Here is a 22,110-nt window from a genome sequence, read left to right on the forward strand (position 1 = left end):
TACATACAAGTACGCTCAATAGACAATGTCATATTCTGTGCTGTAATATGTTTAGAGTGTATTGGTTGGAAAGGAAAAGAAAGCAGAGCTTAGAGTTGACAAACAACCTGTTGACAGGCGGTGTTTTGTGTTTGGTAAAGGAGGGAGGAAGTTTAAGTAGGGGTGGAAAAGTGTATTTACTCTTGGGGAGTCTTTTTGGTGTTTGGGTGTGTGACGTTCTAATATTTACGATATAAGGTTGGCAGTTTGACTGTTGTTTTGCGGTTGTAATTGGGACAGAGCTGCAGTGTTGTATTTTAGATTTTGGCTATGACGCAGTGATCATAGTCAGTTGATGGCAATGTTTGGTATTTGATGTGGAAGGGGGTAAAAATAGGGGGTCTGTGTCTTTAACTTGGGTACATTGCAGGACAACGTGCCACAGCTTGTGGTGCTTTAGATGTATGATGAAAGTAAGACCTAAAAAGTAAAAAGGTAAGACTCGGGATAGAAAGACAGACGATAGGAGAGTACGGGGACTGGAAAAGACAGAGCCGGTATGAGTGCCAAGTGACTAGGTCGATGGTGGCAAGACAGGAACATGGGAAATCGGGAACTCGGTCAGCAGCATCGATCACCCTCTACTCGCCACTGAACTCTTGCCCTCCCTTCGCATGTGCTAACACGGCCGAACACAAGCTGTCACTGCCCGGTTCGTGACTAACTCCTCAGGTGATCCACACCAACCAGGCTCAGTCCGCTCCAACCAGGCAAGCTGCACCTGCCAACTTGTGTAGGGAGGCTCAGACAGAAGCAAATGTGGACTCCATAGCCAATCAGCGCTTTGGAATTCTGTGCGGAGTACTAGGATTGGCTAAAGTCCTTCCAGTGCTCCAATCCAAGGTAACCGTACACTGTGGAATTACCGCCCACTCCCAGACAACTCAGAAGTGCTACAATTGCAGGAAAATGACATCGGTTTTAAGATCAACAACGGGCGACGGGCAGCAGACCGAATGCCCGGAAGGTCCGCGTAAGTAGCGAGCAAGTACTCTCAATAATGTAGCTCTCCTGTAAAGCTGTCAAAACAAACTGGCCCAAGGCAATGTGTCATGTTTTGCTGTGATATATTTAGAATGGCAGGCAGGAGAAGTCTTTTAAAACAAGAGCGGTCACGCGGCCGCAAAAGTGAAAGCGACTGTGCTAATTGGAAACATGATCCACAACAGATGGCACCCTGTGCGCCGCTGCTCGATCCCGCAAGCTGGAGGCCGTCGGAGTAAACATTTACTGAAAAAGGTGGGACATGCACCCGCCTTTGGCCAACTGCGTGCTTTAATTTTTGAAAGCCACATACAAAGGCCAATACAATGTTTTGAAAATCTAAAGCCACTTCACAAGTTTACTGAAACTCTGGAGTGAGTCCGAGAGGCCCTCTCCTAGAGCAGCGCATGCACACTGTGTTAGGCTCGACCTAAAAAGGAACTGAAAGCTTTGAGCTGCCCAAAGTCCACAAGACAAAAACTACTTGACTAGGAAAATAGGAAAGCTACATGTCAGTTACCCAACAGCAAAGGCGAAGACTAGAGGTAGGAGCAGACCGCCGTTTTCAACTTACAGGACTCCATCAGCGCCCGTCCTACAATCGAGTTCATTTTATTTATTCTATATAACAGTCAATGAATTGTCTCCCCCCTTTGTAAATTGTTAAGCACCATACATTGCCAGTCAATAATATTGGATGTCTTTTGGGTACACTTAAATGTTTGTTACCCCCAGGTCCATTTCCCTTTGCTCCCAAACCCGTTGATTCGACCCCCAGCTGCTCCCCCTATCCGTTTCTGTATTGGTCCCCCACCGCTCCTCTCCCACTGTAAAAGTTTGGCCAATTGATTTAGGGGCCCAGCAGCCAATGCCACTTGCTGCTGCGCTGCTCCATTCGCAATAAAAGCCCTTTCACACAAGTAAAAATGTTTTTTTTCAATTTACCGATGTAAGTGGCATTCCCCATGTTGGAACAGTATTTAATATTAAAAATAAAAAAAATGGCACATGTATCATTTCGTATGTGCATGCATGCGTGGTGACACTTGAACATTCATACACCATCACTCATGCATATGGAATGCTGGGGCCACCAACACCAGAGTGCTTGGGCCTTTTTTTGTTTTTCCACAGAGACCTTTCTTTATCTAAGCACACATGAAGTTCTTTCTGTTCAAACAAAGCCTTTCTTCAACCACTACATTATTATAAGATTCTTTGAGCATATACTTACAAGATTTTCTGCCTTGAAAAAGCCCTTGGCCTGCCGGCCACACGGGTGAAACATGCGGCGGCTGTTCTTTTTGCTTTATCTCTGGCAATAAATAAATACAGAATATTATATTGAAAACATACATCGGACTTTGGGATTTCTTACCCCAGGAACAAACCTATTGTATGTTCAAAACAATTGCCTTTTTTTTTATCTTTTTCTTTTTTTTTGCTGATGGTGCACAGCATCAGCCAATAGTATTTCTTTAGGCAGATACTAAATGGCATCGATCAACCCATTGGCAAAGCTAATAGGTAAAAAAAGATGAGACCTGTTTGGTTTATCAGGGCTTTTATATTTAACGGCACAGCAGGGGAGCAGATGAAGATAAAGCAAGGTAAATCTTGATGGAATTTGTATGGTAAAAAACACATTATTCTGAAGTTTTGCACATTGGATGACTGACACACTTGGTACTACCATGTCCCCCCCTATTCTGAGATCTAGAATAAACTCAAAATGATGTTGTAGTTCTGCACTTGATACACATAACACCCTCTAGTATCTGTATTTTGGGTGTGGATCTACTGCCTAGGATTTCCTTAGACCTTGTAATGAGGCCCCTTTAAGTCAAGCACTGCCCAGTCTTTTCATGTGCAGGCGCTGACATGGTACACCACAAGGGTAAACACCAGAGGATGCTAAGCTAACCTTCCTCCATACTGCACATACGCATGCTTGGCTTGTGAGACATGTGTTCCTTCTCCAGTACCGCAGAGCGTCCCTCGGGAGGCCTGCTTGCTGTGGGCTGGTGTACAGCACAGATAAGAGCTGAATTTGAAGTTTGTGGACACTGTGGATTTCCCAGCAGCTAATCTGCCAGCATGCTGTAGTCTGAAGGAGCTGGTAGCCATCAGCCTGCCAGAGCGACGCTCGCGTTGCCTCTGATCTCAAAAACCTCATTTGTAGGCACGAGGAAATGTCCCAGTTACTTACCGGTAATCTTCTTTATCCTTAGTCCTACTCATCCTCGTCGCCTTCATTACTTTTGAGGTATTCCCCACCTTAGGACAGGAAGATGAACCGAAAATACAGACATTAACTTCGCCCACCGTAGTGGATACTATAAGAGTATACCCTACCCGGCTTTCTTCCTGGTTTAACATAGCCAATCCAATTGAAGGGCAGCAGTCATAATTACTGTGACGAGGATGAGTAGGGCAAAGAATAATGAAGCTTACCGATAAGTAGCCGGTGCACTATTCCAATGTCCCTCGTCCTAGTTTCATTCATTACTTTTGAGGAATATCAAAGCGAATCTGGCCTTCAAGACTGACAAGAAATAACCGTATGTGTGTACATCATTATAACGGATGTGTTACATAAGACAGTGAGGGTTATAAGGTCTGGGAGCCACGTGTCCTTAATACCTCACTGTGCTGTTAGAAGGAATACAATTTATGAAATGCAAGTAACAAAATTATGTTTGTCTTAAAAGCAGTAAACCATTTACCCTTTACATAAAATAAAAACCTGTCATCTGCGTGTTACATAATGTGCTTTGCAGGAGGCATATTAACCCTCTATGCTACTTTGATACAAAACTAGGACTAGGCAAAACACAGATCTCTCCAGCAAATATGTTATCCTCCAGAGTTATCTTACTATTATTGTTATTAAAGTCAACACTCCTACTTCTCAGTTCTACAGTTAATGCACGCCGACATAGTCTATCAAGTTGCAACTGGACTCAAAGTAATGTGACCCCACCCCAAACCGTAGATAGGTTAGTGATTAATATGAGTGTGAGATGAATCACAGGTAGCTGCAAGAAAGATTTCTGAGCAAAGACCCCCCATACTTAGCCCAAGAAGCTTCAAAACCACTTGTAAATCTTCCATGGATGGTTTCTGGAAGCAGTGTGTCGGATACCATGCAAATACTAGGGCAATGGCATCTACAGATTGAATCATTAGATGCCTTACAACCCTGACTCTAACCTTTAAATGTTAGAAAAAATAGTCAGAGTTTCCACAAGGTCTACAATGTTTTAGGTCAAGGGTCTCCACCTTTTCTGTAATAAGAGCTACTAATGTTAATTAGGCAACATTATATTAGAGATCACACATACAAGACTACCAACAGTGACCACCTCAGTGCCACAGACCAGGGTGCCACCAGTAATTAATAAAAGGCTTTATCAGTTTAGAATGCCTCTACATGGGTAGTACATAATAGACATAGCTGTAATACCCCTGGTACCAAAGTAATAATATGATTCAAACGTCTCCCGGATGCTGCATGATTTATCATTCCTGTATCGTCTTCAAATATATTTCACAATGTCTATAATTTTTTTCAACACATCTGCTTATGCGTTCTGAAAATCAGCACATTTTCATCTCCAATACACGCTTTTCAGTTTTGGTATAAATATATTAATTCAACCTAGCAAAAGCTTTTAAATTAGAAGGCTCGGCTACTCATAGTAGAGCTACTCATAGATAGCTGGACAGCTACCAGTAGCTCAAGGGCTACTCATTGGAGAAGCCTATTTTAGGTAAATTAACACTGCCCTCCTAGTATCCAGTAAGGGACACAACTTGTCCTCTATAGAACAGGAAGCAGGAAAAATATAGAAACCATTATCTCCTGATCCTGGTGAGCCATAGAAGCCACTTTAAGAATGAAAGCAGTGTTAGGTTTCAACACAAACCCATCATCCAAAATGCTAATGAATTGAGATTTACACAACAAAGCTCCAAGTACACCTTTCCTTTTAGCAGAAATGATTGCCAAAAGAAACGCCACCTTTTATTGTTAAGTATTGTATCTCCACTGAGTTCAAAGGTTCAAAAAGCATCCCCTGAAGAGATCTCAAAACTAAAGGCAAATCCCAACGAAGAAAAGTAGGCTGAACCATGGGGCTGGAGACAAAACACACCTTAAGAAGTCTCAAGGCAAGTTCTTCGCCCTGACCCATACCACAAAAGCGAAGCATTGATAGAGAACCTTAAGAGTCTCTACTGCGTATTTGCCTTGAAACCCTCACACAAAAGCGGAAGCATGGCAGAGATATCACAGTAAATAGGGGACAGAGACTTCGGGCCAGATGTACGACGAGAATTAGCATGCACAAACGGGTTTGCGACCCGTTTGCGCATGCTAATTCTGATAGGGCCATGTACAAATACTATTTTGCGACTCGCAAATAATTTGCGACTCGCAAAATAGTGTTTTGCCAATCGCTAATAGGAAGGGGTTCCCTTCCTAAAAGCGAGTCACAATCCATGTACCAATGTTTTGCGACTGCAATTGCGGTCGCAAATCACTTGCAAATTACCACCCTCTTCAAGAGGGTGGTAATGCAGTCACAAATGGGCAGGGGTCCCCAGGGGGCCCCTTCCCCTTTGTGACTGGCGCTGAAATATTTTTTAGGGGCAGGCCAAAAAAAACACATCATTATTGACAAGCAGTCCCAGAACACTGGGACACTTTGAGCAGCGCTGCACTTTGTCTGCTTTTGTTCGCAGTAGCAACATGCAGGTGGGGAAGGGGCTTATCAGATGCAAGCTGGGCCATAACAAAGGCCGAAGTTTAGAGGCCATTAGGCCTCTTTTTGTTTGAGCCTCCTGTTTGTGCTATCAGGAGCCTCACACCTAGATACAATAGAGGGGAAGCAAAGGCATCACTTCACAAGTACTTAAGAGAGAAAGGCTTTTGGCTTGTGTATATAAGAGCTATATATGCATGCACTATAAGAATGCATGTACTGTCAGATGTGTTGGTTGCCCCAGTATCTACACGAATTACAATTTAAATACCACTATTTTGTTTTATTTCTTTTCTAGGGCTTTAGCACTACACAGTGCTAAAGTGCTATATAAGAAATAAAACAAAATAGTGGTATTTAAATTGTTGTTTGTGTACGTGTGATGTAAAGTGCTCTGACGCCCTGCATTGGGATGAGTAGTGCCACTACGCATCCCAATGCAGGGTGTCAGAGGGCTTCACATCACACAAACAGATTATACATTGACAATATATCGTATGTGGGTACATCAATATATAGGATGTGTTACATAAAACAGTGAGGGTTATAAGGTGTATAAGCCACGTGTCCTTCATACTTCACTGTGCTGTATTAGAAGAAATACAATTTAAGAACTGCAAGTAACAAAAGAATCTCTGTCTTAAAAGCAGTAACCCATTTACCCTTTACATAAAATAAAAATCTGTCATTTGTGTGTTACATAATGTGCTTTGCAGGAGACATATTAATCCTCTATGCTACATTGATTCAAAACTAGGATTAGGCCAAACATAGATCTCGCCAGCAAATACTTTATCCTCCAAAGTTATTTTACCATTATTATAATTTCCTGAGATTTAGCTGGCACACAAAGACCTCTGCAGCAGGTGCCTTAACCCCATAATATATTTTAAAATACAGACATTTCAACCAATTGAGCACAACAGATTAATTTCCATATTTCTCCTTGTTGACAATTTCTTTGTGGCAGGGTTTAAAAAACACATAAATGTATAAATAGAGGCCAAGATTTTGCGTATGGGTTGCGTCAATATTTTGGCACAATCCCTTACCAAAATCTAATTTGTTAAATATTGTAATGCGCTCAAATGTACTCATGACAGACCTGCTAAATATATGTGATGTCTTAAGATCGATGTCACTTCCTGAGTCTGGGGTTGCGATGCTACTTCCTGTGATACTACATGTGATGTTGCGTGCCGTAATGTCACTTCCTGTGATGCCGCGCGCCGTGATGTCACACGCAGGTGATGCCACAACCATTCTGCCTAACTTGTTGAGTCCCAGCACTTCATTTTTTAGGACCTGAGCCCTGGCACTAACCTTTTTTTGCCAATGTTGAATAGCACTGGCAATGACAAAAGGTGAGATATATTAGCTTAGAGAATGCTTGTTTCATAAAAGCTATGCATTTGCGAACCTGGTAGACATATGCCATCTATCGTGTCAGCTGGAAAACCTGGCTTCCATTATCTGCTAATGGGCTTTAAAGCCTACTGTGCAACTTTCCTTAGGCAGCCTCCTAATACGGAAACAACATAGCATTGATGGCTCTTCATAGGTTTACCCTGTGACCCTTACCTATAGCTGAGATGTGAAACATGGACAGCATGAGGTCTCTGACACTATTCATGAATTGAGATAAACCTCCCTGGCCACTCCTGAAGAGCCGAATAGATCAATAGAAGGCGGGCATTAAGTACATTTCTTTACCGTAATCGGCGGATAGCCTTCCATATAGCATTTGCACAACTCTTTTCTAATTGAAATTATAAATGTAAAATACACACAGAATTTATGAAGTATGTGCTAGAGAAATAATAGTCATATAAACCCTGAACTTGGCTGAGAGGATTATATAGCAACATTATAGTTTCTAGTTAAATAAAATACAATCCATTTTTGCATAACTGGTGTTTAAAACTCACATATTTGAAAGTGCTTTTGCATGCTATAATGAAGAAAAATTGTTTTGGGTTAAATACAATATTTGCCTAAGATCACTTAATTTAAACAGAAAAGCCGCAATTTATCCCGATTTTCTGGTTTCAATTTATACAAATCAGTCAGAAAATGGGTATCTATTTGTCTTTCCTTATGTTAAGGCTTTGTTTTCACCTCTGTACATTTTTCTGCAGTTTTATTCAGGGCAAACTTGGAGCGCTTTACAGGAGCACTAGTTACATTAGGTCACATTAATTGTTTATAAACATAGGGAGATTGTGCTTGCCGGGAATCACAGGATGCTGACCCGATGCCGAGACCCGAACCTGGTTCCCTAGCTGCACAGTGGACAGCTCTGACCGTGAGGCCACGTCCTGGGCAGAGGAAGAGTTGCAGCCTGAAGCCACATGGAAGCCTGGCTCGTTATGGGCTCGAGGCTCCAGCAGGACCTCGAGCCGAGCCAGAGCCATGCTTCAGGCTCGAGCTTTAAGTGGCTAGCCGGCCTCTAGGGCCATCTTTTCAGCCTAGTAGTCGCACACAAGCAAAGCCCTTTCCTCACACGTTTGTGTGATTGTAAATGCATTTTTAGAGCGCTTATGACCCCTGACGAGGCATTCAGTGTTGAGTTTCACTGGCATTATTTTCCTTCCAGTTCAGGTATTATTCCTTGGTGCCTCAGAGCAGGTGTTCAAACCCACCTTCCCTTATGTCTGTGACCTTCTATGACCTTCTAGGCCCAGTCTCTCCTTTCCTCTTACCTTCCTGTGCTCATGAAATTGGGTTGAAGGCATTTTTCAGAAGCCTTACACGTTGCTCAGTTCAAAATGAAGGCTAGGCAGCGAAGGCAACAACATCCTGTCCCATCTGAAAGGCTCCATTTCTGGACTGTTTACATTGACCTTGCAGCTGATGGGAAAATAGATCTTTTTGCGCCTTGACAGACTTTCCTCCCATTCAAGAATGTAAGTAGTTCATCTCAGAGGAGCAGTTCGGTAGAACGTGCTTTAACTGCGTCATCAGCCGGTGCTCCTCTCTGGCACGAGCTGCAATGTGTAATTCACCCGCTAAATGGGAACTCTTTTTTCAGGTTTATGTCAGAGATAAATGCTTTGCCTTTTTTTCTGAGAGGAGCTAGATCAGCACACAGTCTAAACACAATTAAACATATACCTTATACGGTTTAAATTAAGTTGAAACAAAAATACTTCCTAGAAAAATATTACCAAGTTAAGGGAAGGCAGAGCACTCTATTTTAATGTTATCACCTACTTCAATTGACTTAGAAAAGAGACAGATTCCAGGAGAGGCAACCACACGCATTAACAAATGAAAGTTCTGGGAGAGCCCACAGAAGTAACATGACTAAAGTGAAGTGCACAGCTCACCTGCCGCAGATTTTCACACAAGGGGCACACCTTGCTACTCCCATTTTTGCTTTGGGTCTGCGCTTCAACGCCGAAATACCGCTTCGGGGGTCATTCGAAGCGCTATATCAAGTTTTGGTACCACAATATAACATAACCTAGCAGGATTTGCAGTTGTCTTCACTTCCTGGTTTGAGGTCAGCATTCAAAATGGGCGGGCTATCAAGGCTAATCAGAGTTCTATGAAAGTGCTTGGAGAAGCGTCTTTAGCATACCATTGCTGTCTTAGCACCTTCACAGCACTCTGCAGGGGCTTCACTATTAGCCCATCTCCAAAGTAATCATGGTGCGGTGCGGTGCGGTGCAGCACCTCCTCGGCTGCAGTAGGGGCTGGGGTGGAAAGGGTGGTGGAGTCTGGACTCCGTGAATGAGGTAACACGGTGAGTGAGAGTGACAGAAGCCACATGAAGACTTGGTTTGATTTTGGCTCAAGGTTCCAACAGGACCTCTAGCTGAGCCATTGCTAGGGATCTGGCTGGAACCTTCAGTGGCTCGTCCACCTCTAGTGACAACTAGAACACTCTTTCTGCATGCCACACAAACCCGCAGACCCCTGTGGGTCCATGCCACTTCTTCTGGGGGCAGTCACTGTTTAGAAAATAAATAATATTAGTAGATTAAATAAAGTTTATAGACATCAAAAAATTTAAATCTAATTTTGAAAATTGTAAAACACTATATAAATGTGAAGGAATTTGAAATTGTAGGATAACAATTTAGTTGGTATCCTTAGCTTGATTTGTGGGAGCAACACAAGTGGATTCTAGCACGAACAACTGGTGGCCTCCATTGAAGCCCCGTTATCTGCTCACAAAAAGAATACGCATAAGGAGCAAAAACAGACAAAGTGATATGGTGAAGTCTAACATATCGCTTCTTCGTTCAGAAATAACAAAATCCTAGAAATACTGTTGCTGTTGTCTAGGTGGCACTATTTACGTTCTCGTAACTGCTGGGTGTCACCATTCATTCACCCTCCCCAGAAGCGACAGCACTACTCTAGCTGCCTGCTGGGGGCACCATTTACAATCTCCAGAAGCACCAGCAGCACTCGAGATGCTGGCTGGGTAGAAACCTATACCCGCCCCACAAATGCCCTAGCACTGGTACTTGGTGCCACCATTGGCACTCCCAAGGAGGGCTGACAGTACCCGTGATGCCTCCTGGGTGGCGTCATTCACACTCAGAAGGATTGCCTGGCAGTGCATCTCTATTGATACTGATCAGAGCATGGCAGATAGGGTGAGCCAACCGGGTGGCACAGTACACTCATTATGGCACAACGGTTGCTCCCTTCCTGCTCGCCTTATATCCATAGGTGTGGTAATGACTGAGCTGGGTACTTATTTGCAAAGAGATTTCAGGCCCATGAAGACAGGGGGCGTTGACAGTGTGCGTGGGATGTTCTGTGCAAACTGGCAAAGGTGGTAGTGAGGATTCTAGCACTGCACACATTCCAACCAGGTGCCAAGTCTCATTCCTAGTCCTTTGCTGCCTGCTTTTTGGATAGTGGGACTTCCCGGTGGCACTCTTACACAAGTCATATACTCGGCCCTCTTGTTTTCAGTTTCAAACAAAATGATTACTTTTGAAAGGATGTTTTTTCTCAAACACATATCCCAGCAATGACGATACTCTGCCATGTGAACACGAGCTTAAGTTACTATTACATACTACTGCTTAAAAACCATGAAGTATTTCTAAATGTAAACCCTAAAATAGATGAATCTACCTTAACGTAGGTGCTAAAAGTGTTACAATTACAATAATTACAGACATTTGAAGAGCACTGGGGTCCTTATTACGAGTTGCTCATTATTGTCTTAGGTAATACCTAACCTGGTGTATACCAATACTGCTGGGTACAGTATTACCTCCTGAGTTCTGGGAGTGCAGGAAAACACCCCAATATTGCTTGTATCGACACATTTCGAGCTGCATAACTTGGAGTGTGCAGTATATTTCCCGTCCAAATTGTGTCAGTTTTTACCGCCAAAATGTATGAGGGAAAGAACAAGCTATTTCTGCATAAGTTGTAAGGATGTTTCCCTTCTCGTCTGCATGTAGGAAATGTTTACAGTTGGTGATTGGTTCTCCCTGGCTCACATTTAAACCTTCGTTCTTGTTTTCAGGTGCCCCGTTTCAGCGGTCTCATGCGCATGCTACCTCCTGCCGGCACTTCCACCTGGGCCCTCAACCACAGATCTCCGCTGAATTCGCCCATCCTCACCCAGCCCAGCCTCAGCAAGGTTTGAGCCCCCCCATGGCGACGTCCCACCAGCATAACGGTCCGCTGCACCAGACGCTGCCGCCTCTACCAGCCCTGCAGTTCCAGGATGTGACGGGACCCTCCTTCCTACCTCAAGCCCTACACCAGCAATACCTCCTCCAACAACAGCTCCTAGAAGCCCAGCACCGCAGGCTCATGCCGCACCCTAGGTCAGTTTCCACCGTGTAACCCTTCCATGCCTTGGCCATGAGCCAACCCTCAAGATTGGCTACCTTCTTTACTATCTGTGGCATGACAAAAGGACACCATCTTAGGTCTGTGTGATAACCCATGTTGAGCCTTTTCTTTAGTAACTAACCGCTTGCTATTTGTTTCCTGTTTGCAGTTCATACACAGTGATGGTTTACTTACAGATGACTTCCTCTTTAATGTCATTGATTTGTTGTCTAACCATGAGAAAACCCAGTACTTCTGTGTTGGTCCATGTAGAGTAAGGACACAACAGGCCAATTGATCAGGTTGCTGGCAAAATAATTTTGATCAGATCTTTTAGGAGGGTTCTTTGCCTCATTGATATATATGTGCCAGGCCTATGGTTTCTACTGGTTGCCCAATTGCACAAAACCTACGTGGCAGAGCACGCTGCAAGCTTTCAGCAACGTTATTCCTTTTTAGTTCGGGGAGGCTAAGCAACAACTTCTCATCCTGTCAACCCTGATGTGAACATCTTGACTATTAATAACTGTAACTAACACGTGTTACGGGAACTGGTAATTCAGACTGGTGCTTCCTAGCTAGTACGATTTACGAGCCAGCTCACAGAAAGATGATCAGCCCCTTGTATTTATGGAATGAGTCAGCTGCTGAGCCACTTTGGTGAGAAGCAGTTCCTGGATATGAAATATGATGCAGTAAGCATGCTGGGAACATTTGCTGCGCAGCATCGCCCAAGTACTGCACGTGAAAGCTCCTAGTACCTAAGTGAGAGCGAGTGGTGAGAATATTCCATCCCAGAGCTAGGTCAATTAAAGGGTAGTGGCAAGATTTTATTCAAGGTTTTTTTTTTTTGCAGAGTTTTATATAGCGCGAACTAGAACCGAACCGAATCAGTTATCAGAGCGCTTTACATAGCACCAGTTACGTTACATGAGGACACACTTTCATTTTAGGCACGGGGAGATTAAGTGATTTGCCCAGAATCACAGGCGGTTTTTGGCGTCGTTACCGAGACTCGAACCCAGAACCCCAGGTCCGAGGTCGAGCGCCTTAGCCGTTAGGCCAAGGTTCTTAGGTTTGCTCTAAATCAATTCATCAATTTTGTCAAACTCATTAAATGTGGGGGGCAACCGCCTAGAGTGCCAACAACGGGTGTGTTCCTTTGCAGCAAGTAGATATTTTCGAATCCAATGCTGCCTCTCTCGGCTGCATTTTGCTTGCAAGTCAGTGATTCTCCTCTTTACTTAATTTGTTGGTATTAAATGGTTCCTAGGTATTTTATTTTAGAATTTTGTTTTCCCATCTTGTGTCAGTTTTGTGGAAATCAGTTGTTCTCAAAGCTGTTTTTTTGGGGGGGAATTCGGTAATTTCCATCTGGCCTGATTTTTAGTTAGATTTATATTTTCATGAACCCCTTGAATGCGTCTTATTTTGATTCTAATCCTTCATTTCTTGGTCATTAAAAAAAAATTCGAATCCATGCCTCAATTTTTGTTGTTTTCGGTGGTTCCCTTCTTGGCACATTTTGTGCTTGAATAGTGTGGTTCCAGGCGTTGCTGATCTCTTCATATATTTCAGTGGTTTTTCCTCTTTAATGATTTCTCATTGGGTTCTAGAATCTCTTTTTTTAAGTTTTTTATTTTATTGGACTGTAGTAGTTTCTTTTTTTCTACATTTTTTCTTAGATTCACGGGTTCACTAAATAACATCCGGCTTAGTTTTCAAAACACATATGCAAGTTATTTTACTTGGAATGTATCCAAGCACATTACTTGGAATGTATCCACCTCCAACTTATTGGTGCAAATGGCTTGCTTTACAAGTGCGAGGTGTTTCTCATATAGTCGGAAGTGGGAGTACAGTGGTGTAGTTTCCTTGCAAAGTTTGGGAAAAAACAACAGAATTTCTGGATAGTCTCAAACATTTCTACGACCCATTCCCATCCTAGAAGTGGTATGAGATTTACCCCTGTCAAGGGCACGAGTACATTCCTTTCCAGAGCGGTTAGAGGGAATGGAACTCTAACACAATAGCTGGGCATTGAGTGGAATGAGATTCCTCATTGGGAATAATTGCTTCCCCATGGAGAAATAAACATTATATTACACAGATGCTATGGCATTTTCCTATAGGCAGTTATGTAGTACGTACAATTGCCCATGCAGAATTGCAGCTGAATGGCCACATTTGAATATTCACAATAGTTTCCAAGGAGTATGCCTGGAAAGTAATCTGCGAATGTAATATGCTACTCAACCATAGCCTGTGAAACGTTTGTGAATTTCGAAAATGAGTAAATCTATACCCAAAGCAAGGCCATAAACCTTCGGTTGTAGATGTACTCATTGGTTTGATAATTGGGGTTTCAGTGCCAGTCTTTCTGACATTTTGTTCACTTCCAGTGCATCACCTCATCGCTCATTTGTCCATAGATGTCTGTGTTTCCCCTATTCTCTTTTGAGGTGTGGGTTTTGAGAGCAGATCTGTTAAACAAACCTACTTCTATCAATATACATAGAATGGGGTTTGGGTCCGCCTCTTTCCACCATTGTCTTTCTTCAACCAGCCTATTTCAGCCACTTGCTTGAGACTTTTTCAATCATGTCTTAGCTCACCAAGCAGTGTATTCATTTCGCTTAATGTTGACTGTGTGAGTGCATCTTTCCATCTCCTCTCTAGTGCATGTATTGAACTGCATGAAGGACTACATTACAACCATAGCCCTTTCTGTCCACTCTGCTGGCTCTCTCCAGTGTGTCTTTATCTAATGAATTAACACTGCATGGTTAGTCCACTGAACTCAGACCTATCAGCTTTGCCAGAGCTTGTTTTTATTCATTTTCAGCGGCCTCTCATGATTGATTTTACAATGAATTATAGTAGTTCTTGTCTTGGCATATATTTTATTGAATTTCAGTGGTTCCACTAATGAACCATTTTTGCTTGCAATATATTATGGAAATAAGAATCCAGCTATTCCTTAGCTAGCCAAGTAAGATTTAAGAAAGTGTTCATTGTATGGTAAGTATTTTTGGAAGGGAGTGTCACGCACTGTAGAACTTGACCCTGGACTCCTATGCACTTGCTCTTATAATGGCCTGTTCACTTGTTTGAGTACTTAGCTGGAGCTTCATTTCATCCTGGCAAAAATGCTTCAAGCTTTTCTGGCTATAACATGTAACATTTAAGGGATGTACACAAGGCGCTAACAAGTCTCCTTAACCAGTGAGTCTATATGTTCTCACAGGCGGACTCAGGAGCGCGTATCAGTTCACCCTCATCGACTACGCCCAGGCTTTGACTTCAGCCACCAACTTCAAACTCCTCAACCAATGGGGCCCCAGCCCAGGTATTTGGCTGAAGGCACAGACTGGTAAGTCTTTCACTTAATTTGTATTGGCGACATGCTATAGTGTTCAGTTTGCCTACAATTTTTATGATGGAACAAAACAAAACAACGTATGGAACACAGCAGTACGGAAAAAAAGGGCAAACTTTCCTGTTTAGCCATTGCTATTAAATGTTAAGACTACTTGGTAGGGGTTATGGGTTTCAATGAATCGTTCATGGCTCTCTACACGTTGCTTAGTTCACTGTCTCGATTAACCACAGATAGGATATAGCGGTACTTACTGTACCAAATCATCATAGTATCAGATAAATAGCCATAGCCAGTGTGTTTAGGAAGCTCTGTAGGGATATGTCATTGCTTTTCTGGTTGCACCACTAACTCAACTAATCACCCTAAAAACTAACATACAAGTTATTCTTAAAAATACCCATTAAACGTGTCTCTAAGGAACATGAATCAAATTCTGGATTAGTTGATGCTCTAAAGTATAAGTCTTCTTTGGCCATCTGGAACAAACTTTGAGTTAAAACATTTGCAGATCTGAAGAGTATACTATATTTGATTTTGGCAACACTAGTAACAAATTAACCATAACCACAAGTAATAACACAAACTATGATTTTCAATACAAATTTTCGTTTTATAGTATTTTGAAAAACAATTCTTCCACAAAAAGGGTTCTGGTACCATGACCGATGGTGTGAGGTGACACTGCATTTTGCTAGCCCCTCTTCTCATGTTTTATTGATCTTTGAGTTGCATGCTCATTGGCTTTCTATGTTTCAGTACTCACATCCTTCCACCTCTTCTACCAAAGAAATGCCAGATCTATCAAAAGTTTCTATTCATTCTGCAATAGTCCTGTCATCCACTGTAGTAAGGACAGGCTCTTTACACAATGCACCCAAGTAAAAAGTATAGGGTATTGAGAAGAGCCAATGTATGGAACCTAGAATACAGTATGTTCTTTTGAAACTTCCTAAAGCTTAACACATTCTTGCTCTGAGTCATTTCTACAGAATGGTTCCAAAAGATTGTCAGTCACCTTGGGGATGTTGGAGAAAACAGAGATGGTGCAGGCATTACAGAATAGGGCTGCAAGCTTGACGAAAGCTGGATCAAGTGAACACAGACCTAAGGCCAACACTTATAAAGACAATTGTTTACCTGGATTATTTAAGGAAGACTTTGAACAGCTGTAGATTGGGGATATCCACATTGGTCAACAAGTGCTGTTGGGCCAAATATTTGCATTATTTACATGAGATTGATTAAGAGACAATGAGTATAGATGTAAATCAAGTTTATAGTCTGTCGGTGTTCAGAAATGTTGTCGTCTTCACGGATCAATGTTGGACAACTCTAATGGAGGGGAGGAGTACCACAGGTTCTCTAGCTCAAATGGCTTTTCCATGTTGTTCCCAAACCAATACATTAGTAGAGTGTAGTTGTTGATCTTTGTTCTGAATGACAACTAGCTCTGCAGGAACTATTTTCAAGTTGCATTGTTATTTCCTACGCTAACTCTGTCAGTTTCTTGACGAACACACATTTGATGTGTTCTGAACCCACGCCCGAACTTCACAATGCTATAGGCAGTTCTAGCCAATTCACCCGACTGGATTACTTGTAAAAAGCTTTCAAATCAGCTCTTTATCTCCTTTGAGACGTCTTGAATTGAAGGGCTGTTATAATCTTGTCCTATTTTTATAGTTCCTATCAGGTCCTCTCTCTTTGATGCAGATATATGAAATTGTGGGTTTGTAATTAAAACCTCAGGTTTGTGTTTGATACGCAGGGCATTTTATTGAATACTTTCTATTTAATCTTGTGTTCCAATTGCAACACAATACACTATTATTTGGAATTGCTATGTAATGTACCTTATATTTCCACAGATATATAGAGTTTGGTATTTGGATTGTGTGATTGTTGATCAATGTCAATAGCTGGTTGTGCACTCATTGGGACATTTTCCCTCAATTCTGCAATGCTCTTCTGGTTTAAACTAGCATGTGAAGTTACCATTTTGTAATCAGAGAGTCCCTTAAACATGGCCTTTTAGAAAGGCCACTTAAAAAGGCCTAGGCAGCTCCTCAATGGTAAAACTGATGGCAGGGTTGAAAGGGAACTCCAGCGAGGCTCAGAAATAAGCTAAATACCAACATCTCCGCTACACGCAGCAGTGACATATTTGTTTTAGTCGTCCAGATTGTGGTAAGCCCATTACTTTTTAGTTCAGAAATTGCCCTGCCTTTGCAAATGTGCATTATTATAATGGGTTGCAACTCCCATTTTGAATTTTTTTATTGTAATGTGATACATTGAAATATATATAGGATATCTTTCATCTGGAGATCTTCTGAAGCTTCTTTTATGGAGGATTACATCTACACTCCACATCTTATTGCAGCGATGTAACTAGACCTCAACAGGTGCTGCCTAACCATTGAGGTGTTCAGAAATTATTTTACTTTTGCGACATCAGAGTTGTAAACACTGGGTACACTATCGTGCAATTAGTTGGGAGTTGGAGTAAGACTGAAATCCAATGAGATGGCATTGGATATTCAGTGATGGATATAAGCCATGAGATTGGATATACTCTTTTTACCTTTTATTCAAGTCATTGTTTGAACTAATGGACCTTCCCAGTTGAATCAAAAGTAAGTGGTGCCTGCAGGTGCTCTGCAAGACCCTCGAATGCACGTCATATTAAAACGACTTGAAAACTGTCACAGGACTTGACATTTATTTAGTTGTATTTACAACATGGATAAGAGAGGGTCAACCAATTGCTTGCTGAAAAAATGGCAATTCTTGTCGATGGCAAACTTGCACCATCATTTCTTCCATTTTCACATGTTGCCCTTCCAATTACTCAAAGTAATATCCTACATTTAGAGGGAATTAAAAAAAGGCGAGCCCCTCACTAATTACCACAACTTCCATCTAGAATCAAACACAGGGTTTAATGGAAAGCATAGACAACAAACATTAAGAATTACAGCATAGTCAACAACCATGGAGGGGTAATGGCAAAAATCCAAATCCTATTTTCATAAACAGCTTTTTTACGCCTGGAATCCTGGTAGCGTGTTGTGTTATCACTCACCGATGGCCGTGTCAGGGTGCTCTTGCAGGCAGTTCAGAAATAATTGAGCAGGCTTACTTGAGTCTCTGTGCTGCAGCGATAGCGTAGTGATGCAGGTTAAGCGAAAGTGACTGAAATAATAATGTGACGGCTGTCTGTTAAGAGCTCGGCATGTTGGTGCAGCAGAAGTAGGGAAATGATGGCAGCTATTATGTGCCTAATATCACGACCATTAGCACGCTGCATGCATAATTGTGACAAATCTAAGGGTATCAAGGGGCTGCTAGACTGGTTGCTGTATAGTGAATGGCAGCACTTGATCATCCTGCCCACTTCATTGTAATTCTGGTTTGGTGATGGGACAGGAAGCACATCTCTTAACATCCCACTCCAAAGTTGAGGAAAATAGTTACATTCTGATTTCCCGCCATTAAAACAACCCTAACAGTCGCTGGTGGGGCAGCAGTTCCATGCTTTTGCGGATGATCTTCAGTAAAGACCTAGTGCTTGCCGTGTAATCACGATTGACGTGTGAGAAGTTCCTATCTAAAATTATTGCTTTGGTAGGCATGGGAAAAGCTAAAATGTGATTATTAAGTAGCTGGACATGATTTGCTCCTTTATAGATAAAAGCTTGTAACTAATTAAAGAAAATTAAAGGTCAAATTAAAAATGACGTTAATGAATATTAAACTCCTTAATTCTCACAACAGGAAATGCCTATCTTGGAAATATAGCATCGCATGCCTAATATTAACATTAGCAACCATTCCTGTGTAGAATGATTTTAAAGTCTATGTTTCAGAGTTTACTATTCTGTTTGTCCCTTGTACATGGTCATACTTATTTCCAAGATCATAGCAATAGCTATAATAATATTCACAATTGTAAAATCCCAAAGCATTATTGGATTTTCACTGTTTCATTTTATTTTAATACGTTTTTAGGAATATTTTTCAAATATATAGTATATACATAGATATCAAGCATATGGTTATATTCATGTGTGACAGTTGTCTCAGTTATACTTGACATTATCAGTCAAAGAAGTCCGTGAGTTTCTATTGGTATCTGAGACAAACCAAATATAATGAAATATCAGAAACCAAACATATATCGAAACTGGCCTTTTTTAGGACCATTTACTGTAGGGCATCTCCCATCCATTTATGTCCTACTGATTGCATAGACTGCCCTAACACACATTTTAATTGCATAGACTGCACCAACACACGTTTTTACTATTATTTTTAAATAGTGCTTAAACATAATACTAAGAGAGGAAGTTCGAAACAGATATTCGAACAGACAATCAATATAGAAACGAATAAATACTCCTTGGGATTAAAACTTCTAATTGGTAATCCACCATTATCATGACTTCTTATTAGGACTTAATTCCCTTTTCTTTTCGGCAGGTACGTATTCATTATTTTTCAAAATAGCTCCTCCTTGTTCATGAGCTCGAAGAGCACCCCCACTCCAAACGGGGGAGCTTAGAAACCAGTTTTCAATTTCAATGTACTCTTTATATACTATTTAGTCCAACATTATTTGAAAACCAAGGTAAAGACTTCAGCGGTAAATCCCTTGCCCCTCCCCACCTTTCCAAAAGTATTAAAAGTAGATTTTACAAATAGATAATGCTGGAATCAATAAATATTATAGTCCGTGGGTCTATCTTGAGATCAGATATTAATCACCTCTCCAATAAATTTGTTCCACTAATACTCTAACTTACATGATCGCATGTATCTCAGTACCATACTTAAATTGTATTACCCATTAACCTCAAATTAATCTAGTCAAAAGACTTCTAGAAAAACTTTCACACATAATCAAAGCATGGCAGGTGTTCAAAGTAGGTGTTTTGTCTGAGAATAGCAAATGTAGTGCTAAGTTAGTTTTGATCCCTTTAAATTATAGTGACAGAGTCACTTTCCCCTGCATTTCCAGTTGTGTGCAAGAGCCTTATTTTGTGGTCTCTCATGTGAGCAAGAGCAGACGGAAGCCAGTGTCAAGTTACCGGTGCGTGATTTTTATGTCAAGTAAATTGACACCTTTAGTTTATGGTTTATCTGTTGGAGAAAAATTGCAAGTTTTCATGAATTGTCATGCACAGTTCTGCATGTAGTGTTTTACAACAGACAAAATTGGATCAGATTCCTAGAACAGACAGGATTATTGTTTTTCTTGTTTGTATCACTGTCACAGGGATCTCAGTGTCGATGCAGGGTTGACACATGCTCAGTTCCAGGTCCGTCCCGTTCCACAACACTACCAACATTACTTGGCAACTCCTCGAATGCACCACTTTCCCCGCAACACCTCTTCAGCTCAGGTGGTAAGTCGACTTTTCCTGAATTATTTCTTATGTATAAGGCAATCGTTATATTTCAACCATCACTAGATCCCCTTTTCAGTTTTGGATTTTAGAATAGACGGGGAGGCATTCAAGATGTAGCAGATAGTATTTGTGTATGTTCACATCTCTGTTCATGTATCAAATTATGTTTTCATCACGGAAAACTGACCACACATCCCAAAAGTAGGTTTAGGATGTTAATGCCAACATTAAATGAGTGGACACAAGATGGCCGCCTGGTAGGAGCTCCTGTGAGGAGCTCCCAGTGCTGGGGATCCCATTCGAGCATTATCCCTGTTAGCACCTACCAGCACGACGGAACGAAAGTAGGAAGAAGAACGGAACGAAAGAGTAACTGGATCGAGTAACTGGATTGACTAATGACCATTGAAATGCCCCGCGATCGGACTTTCGATTCTGACACCCTCATCGCTGACGCGGTGCTGCTGAGCCGACACTGCGGACCACCCTGCCACCAGCCCTGCACTGGATCCAAGGCGGCATAAGAGTGGCGCGTCACAGGGGTGGCTGAAACTCCAGGAGCCTGTTCCAGACAGCTCGACGACTTCGGAGGGCTGGAAGAGGTCCCCCGCTACAAGGCGGAGGAAGGCACTGGAGCTCGGTTGCTGATCCATCCCTAGGCTGCAAAGGAAGCCCAAAGGCATACACGGCAGCATCGGTGGGCACCCTCGGCAGCATAGGAGGGCACCCCCCCGCGCAGAGGCTGCTAAAGCTCCGTGAGCCTGCTGAGCCGGAACCGCCCGCCCGCTCCACCGCAGTGAGACGCAGTGAGACGCAGTGAGTCTCAGAGGCTACGGAGGGCTAAGTAAAGCCGCAGCAGAGGAGCTACAGCGAACGCCAGAGGATTGAAAGTGGCCCCCCCACCGTCCGCTCCACGGTGGAGGACGCCGGCTGCTACGAAGGAGCAGTCCCCCCCCTCCTCATCCTCCCCCCCCCGCACCGCAGCACCGGAGACAGGACACGGGCTCAGGAGATGGATGCGCCCGGAGGGTATTGCGCCGCCGCTGCCCAGGGGAGCGACTGAGGAGAGCCCTGAGACCAACAACGGGAGCCGTTCTGCGACAGAAGACTGAAGCCTGCCCCCATCGGCTTCGTTAGATACCGGGTGATTACCTACGCTGCGTCTCATGGTGATACAGGCTTGGAGCCATGATCTGATCTAATCTGTGGAGTTCAATCACAAGCAATTCATAAATTTTAGCAAATCGGAAGGGACTGAGACACTTTGTGGAATAATGCATTGCTTCTGAAAGACTCTACGGTCGGACTCAGGGGGCACACAGAGACTTGAGGTATTTGTATTTCTCCTACCCGCCTGCTCACTTTTAAACTACCTCCTCTGTCCAAAATGGCTGGAGCCATAAACCTGTAACAATAAATCCCCCCCCCACAGTACCTCTGTCCACGAGGCTCCTCAATTTAACTCCTCCACACAAAGATAAGCATTCCTCCCAGATAGCTGGAGCATTGCTGGCTCGGATAGAAAGTGAAACTCCTCCCCCTAGGCTTAAAGTAATAGCAGCAGACAGAGGACTAATATCTCCACCTCCCCTGCATGCATGAAGGAGAGGGGATACTGCTCTTCTATGCTAGCTAAGCAACAGCAACAAACAGAGGACTAATGTCTCTATCCCACCTATTTGGCGGACATGTTTGACTATTCTCTCTCATGGGC

General features: G+C 42.5%; 1 protein-coding gene across 3 annotated transcripts in view; it reads left to right on the plus strand.

Moving 5' to 3' along the window:
* Positions 1-22,110, plus strand: part of ARK2C (arkadia (RNF111) C-terminal like ring finger ubiquitin ligase 2C) — a 196,733-nt gene that overhangs the window by 143,316 nt on the left and 31,307 nt on the right. For 2 of the 3 annotated variants that reach the window (XM_078674761.1, XM_078674760.1), the window contains exons 2-4: positions 11,290-11,596; positions 14,851-14,976; positions 20,264-20,393. In XM_078674761.1, coding sequence (XP_078530887.1) covers positions 11,290-11,596; positions 14,851-14,976; positions 20,264-20,393 — 563 coding nt within the window. The remainder of the gene's footprint in view (positions 1-11,289; positions 11,597-14,850; positions 14,977-20,263; positions 20,394-22,110) is intronic. The other variant, XM_078674762.1, reaches the window with a different exon arrangement.

Source organism: Lissotriton helveticus, chromosome 2_1, assembly GCF_964261635.1.
Source record: "Lissotriton helveticus chromosome 2_1, aLisHel1.1, whole genome shotgun sequence".
Taxonomy (NCBI): domain Eukaryota; kingdom Metazoa; phylum Chordata; class Amphibia; order Caudata; family Salamandridae; genus Lissotriton; species Lissotriton helveticus.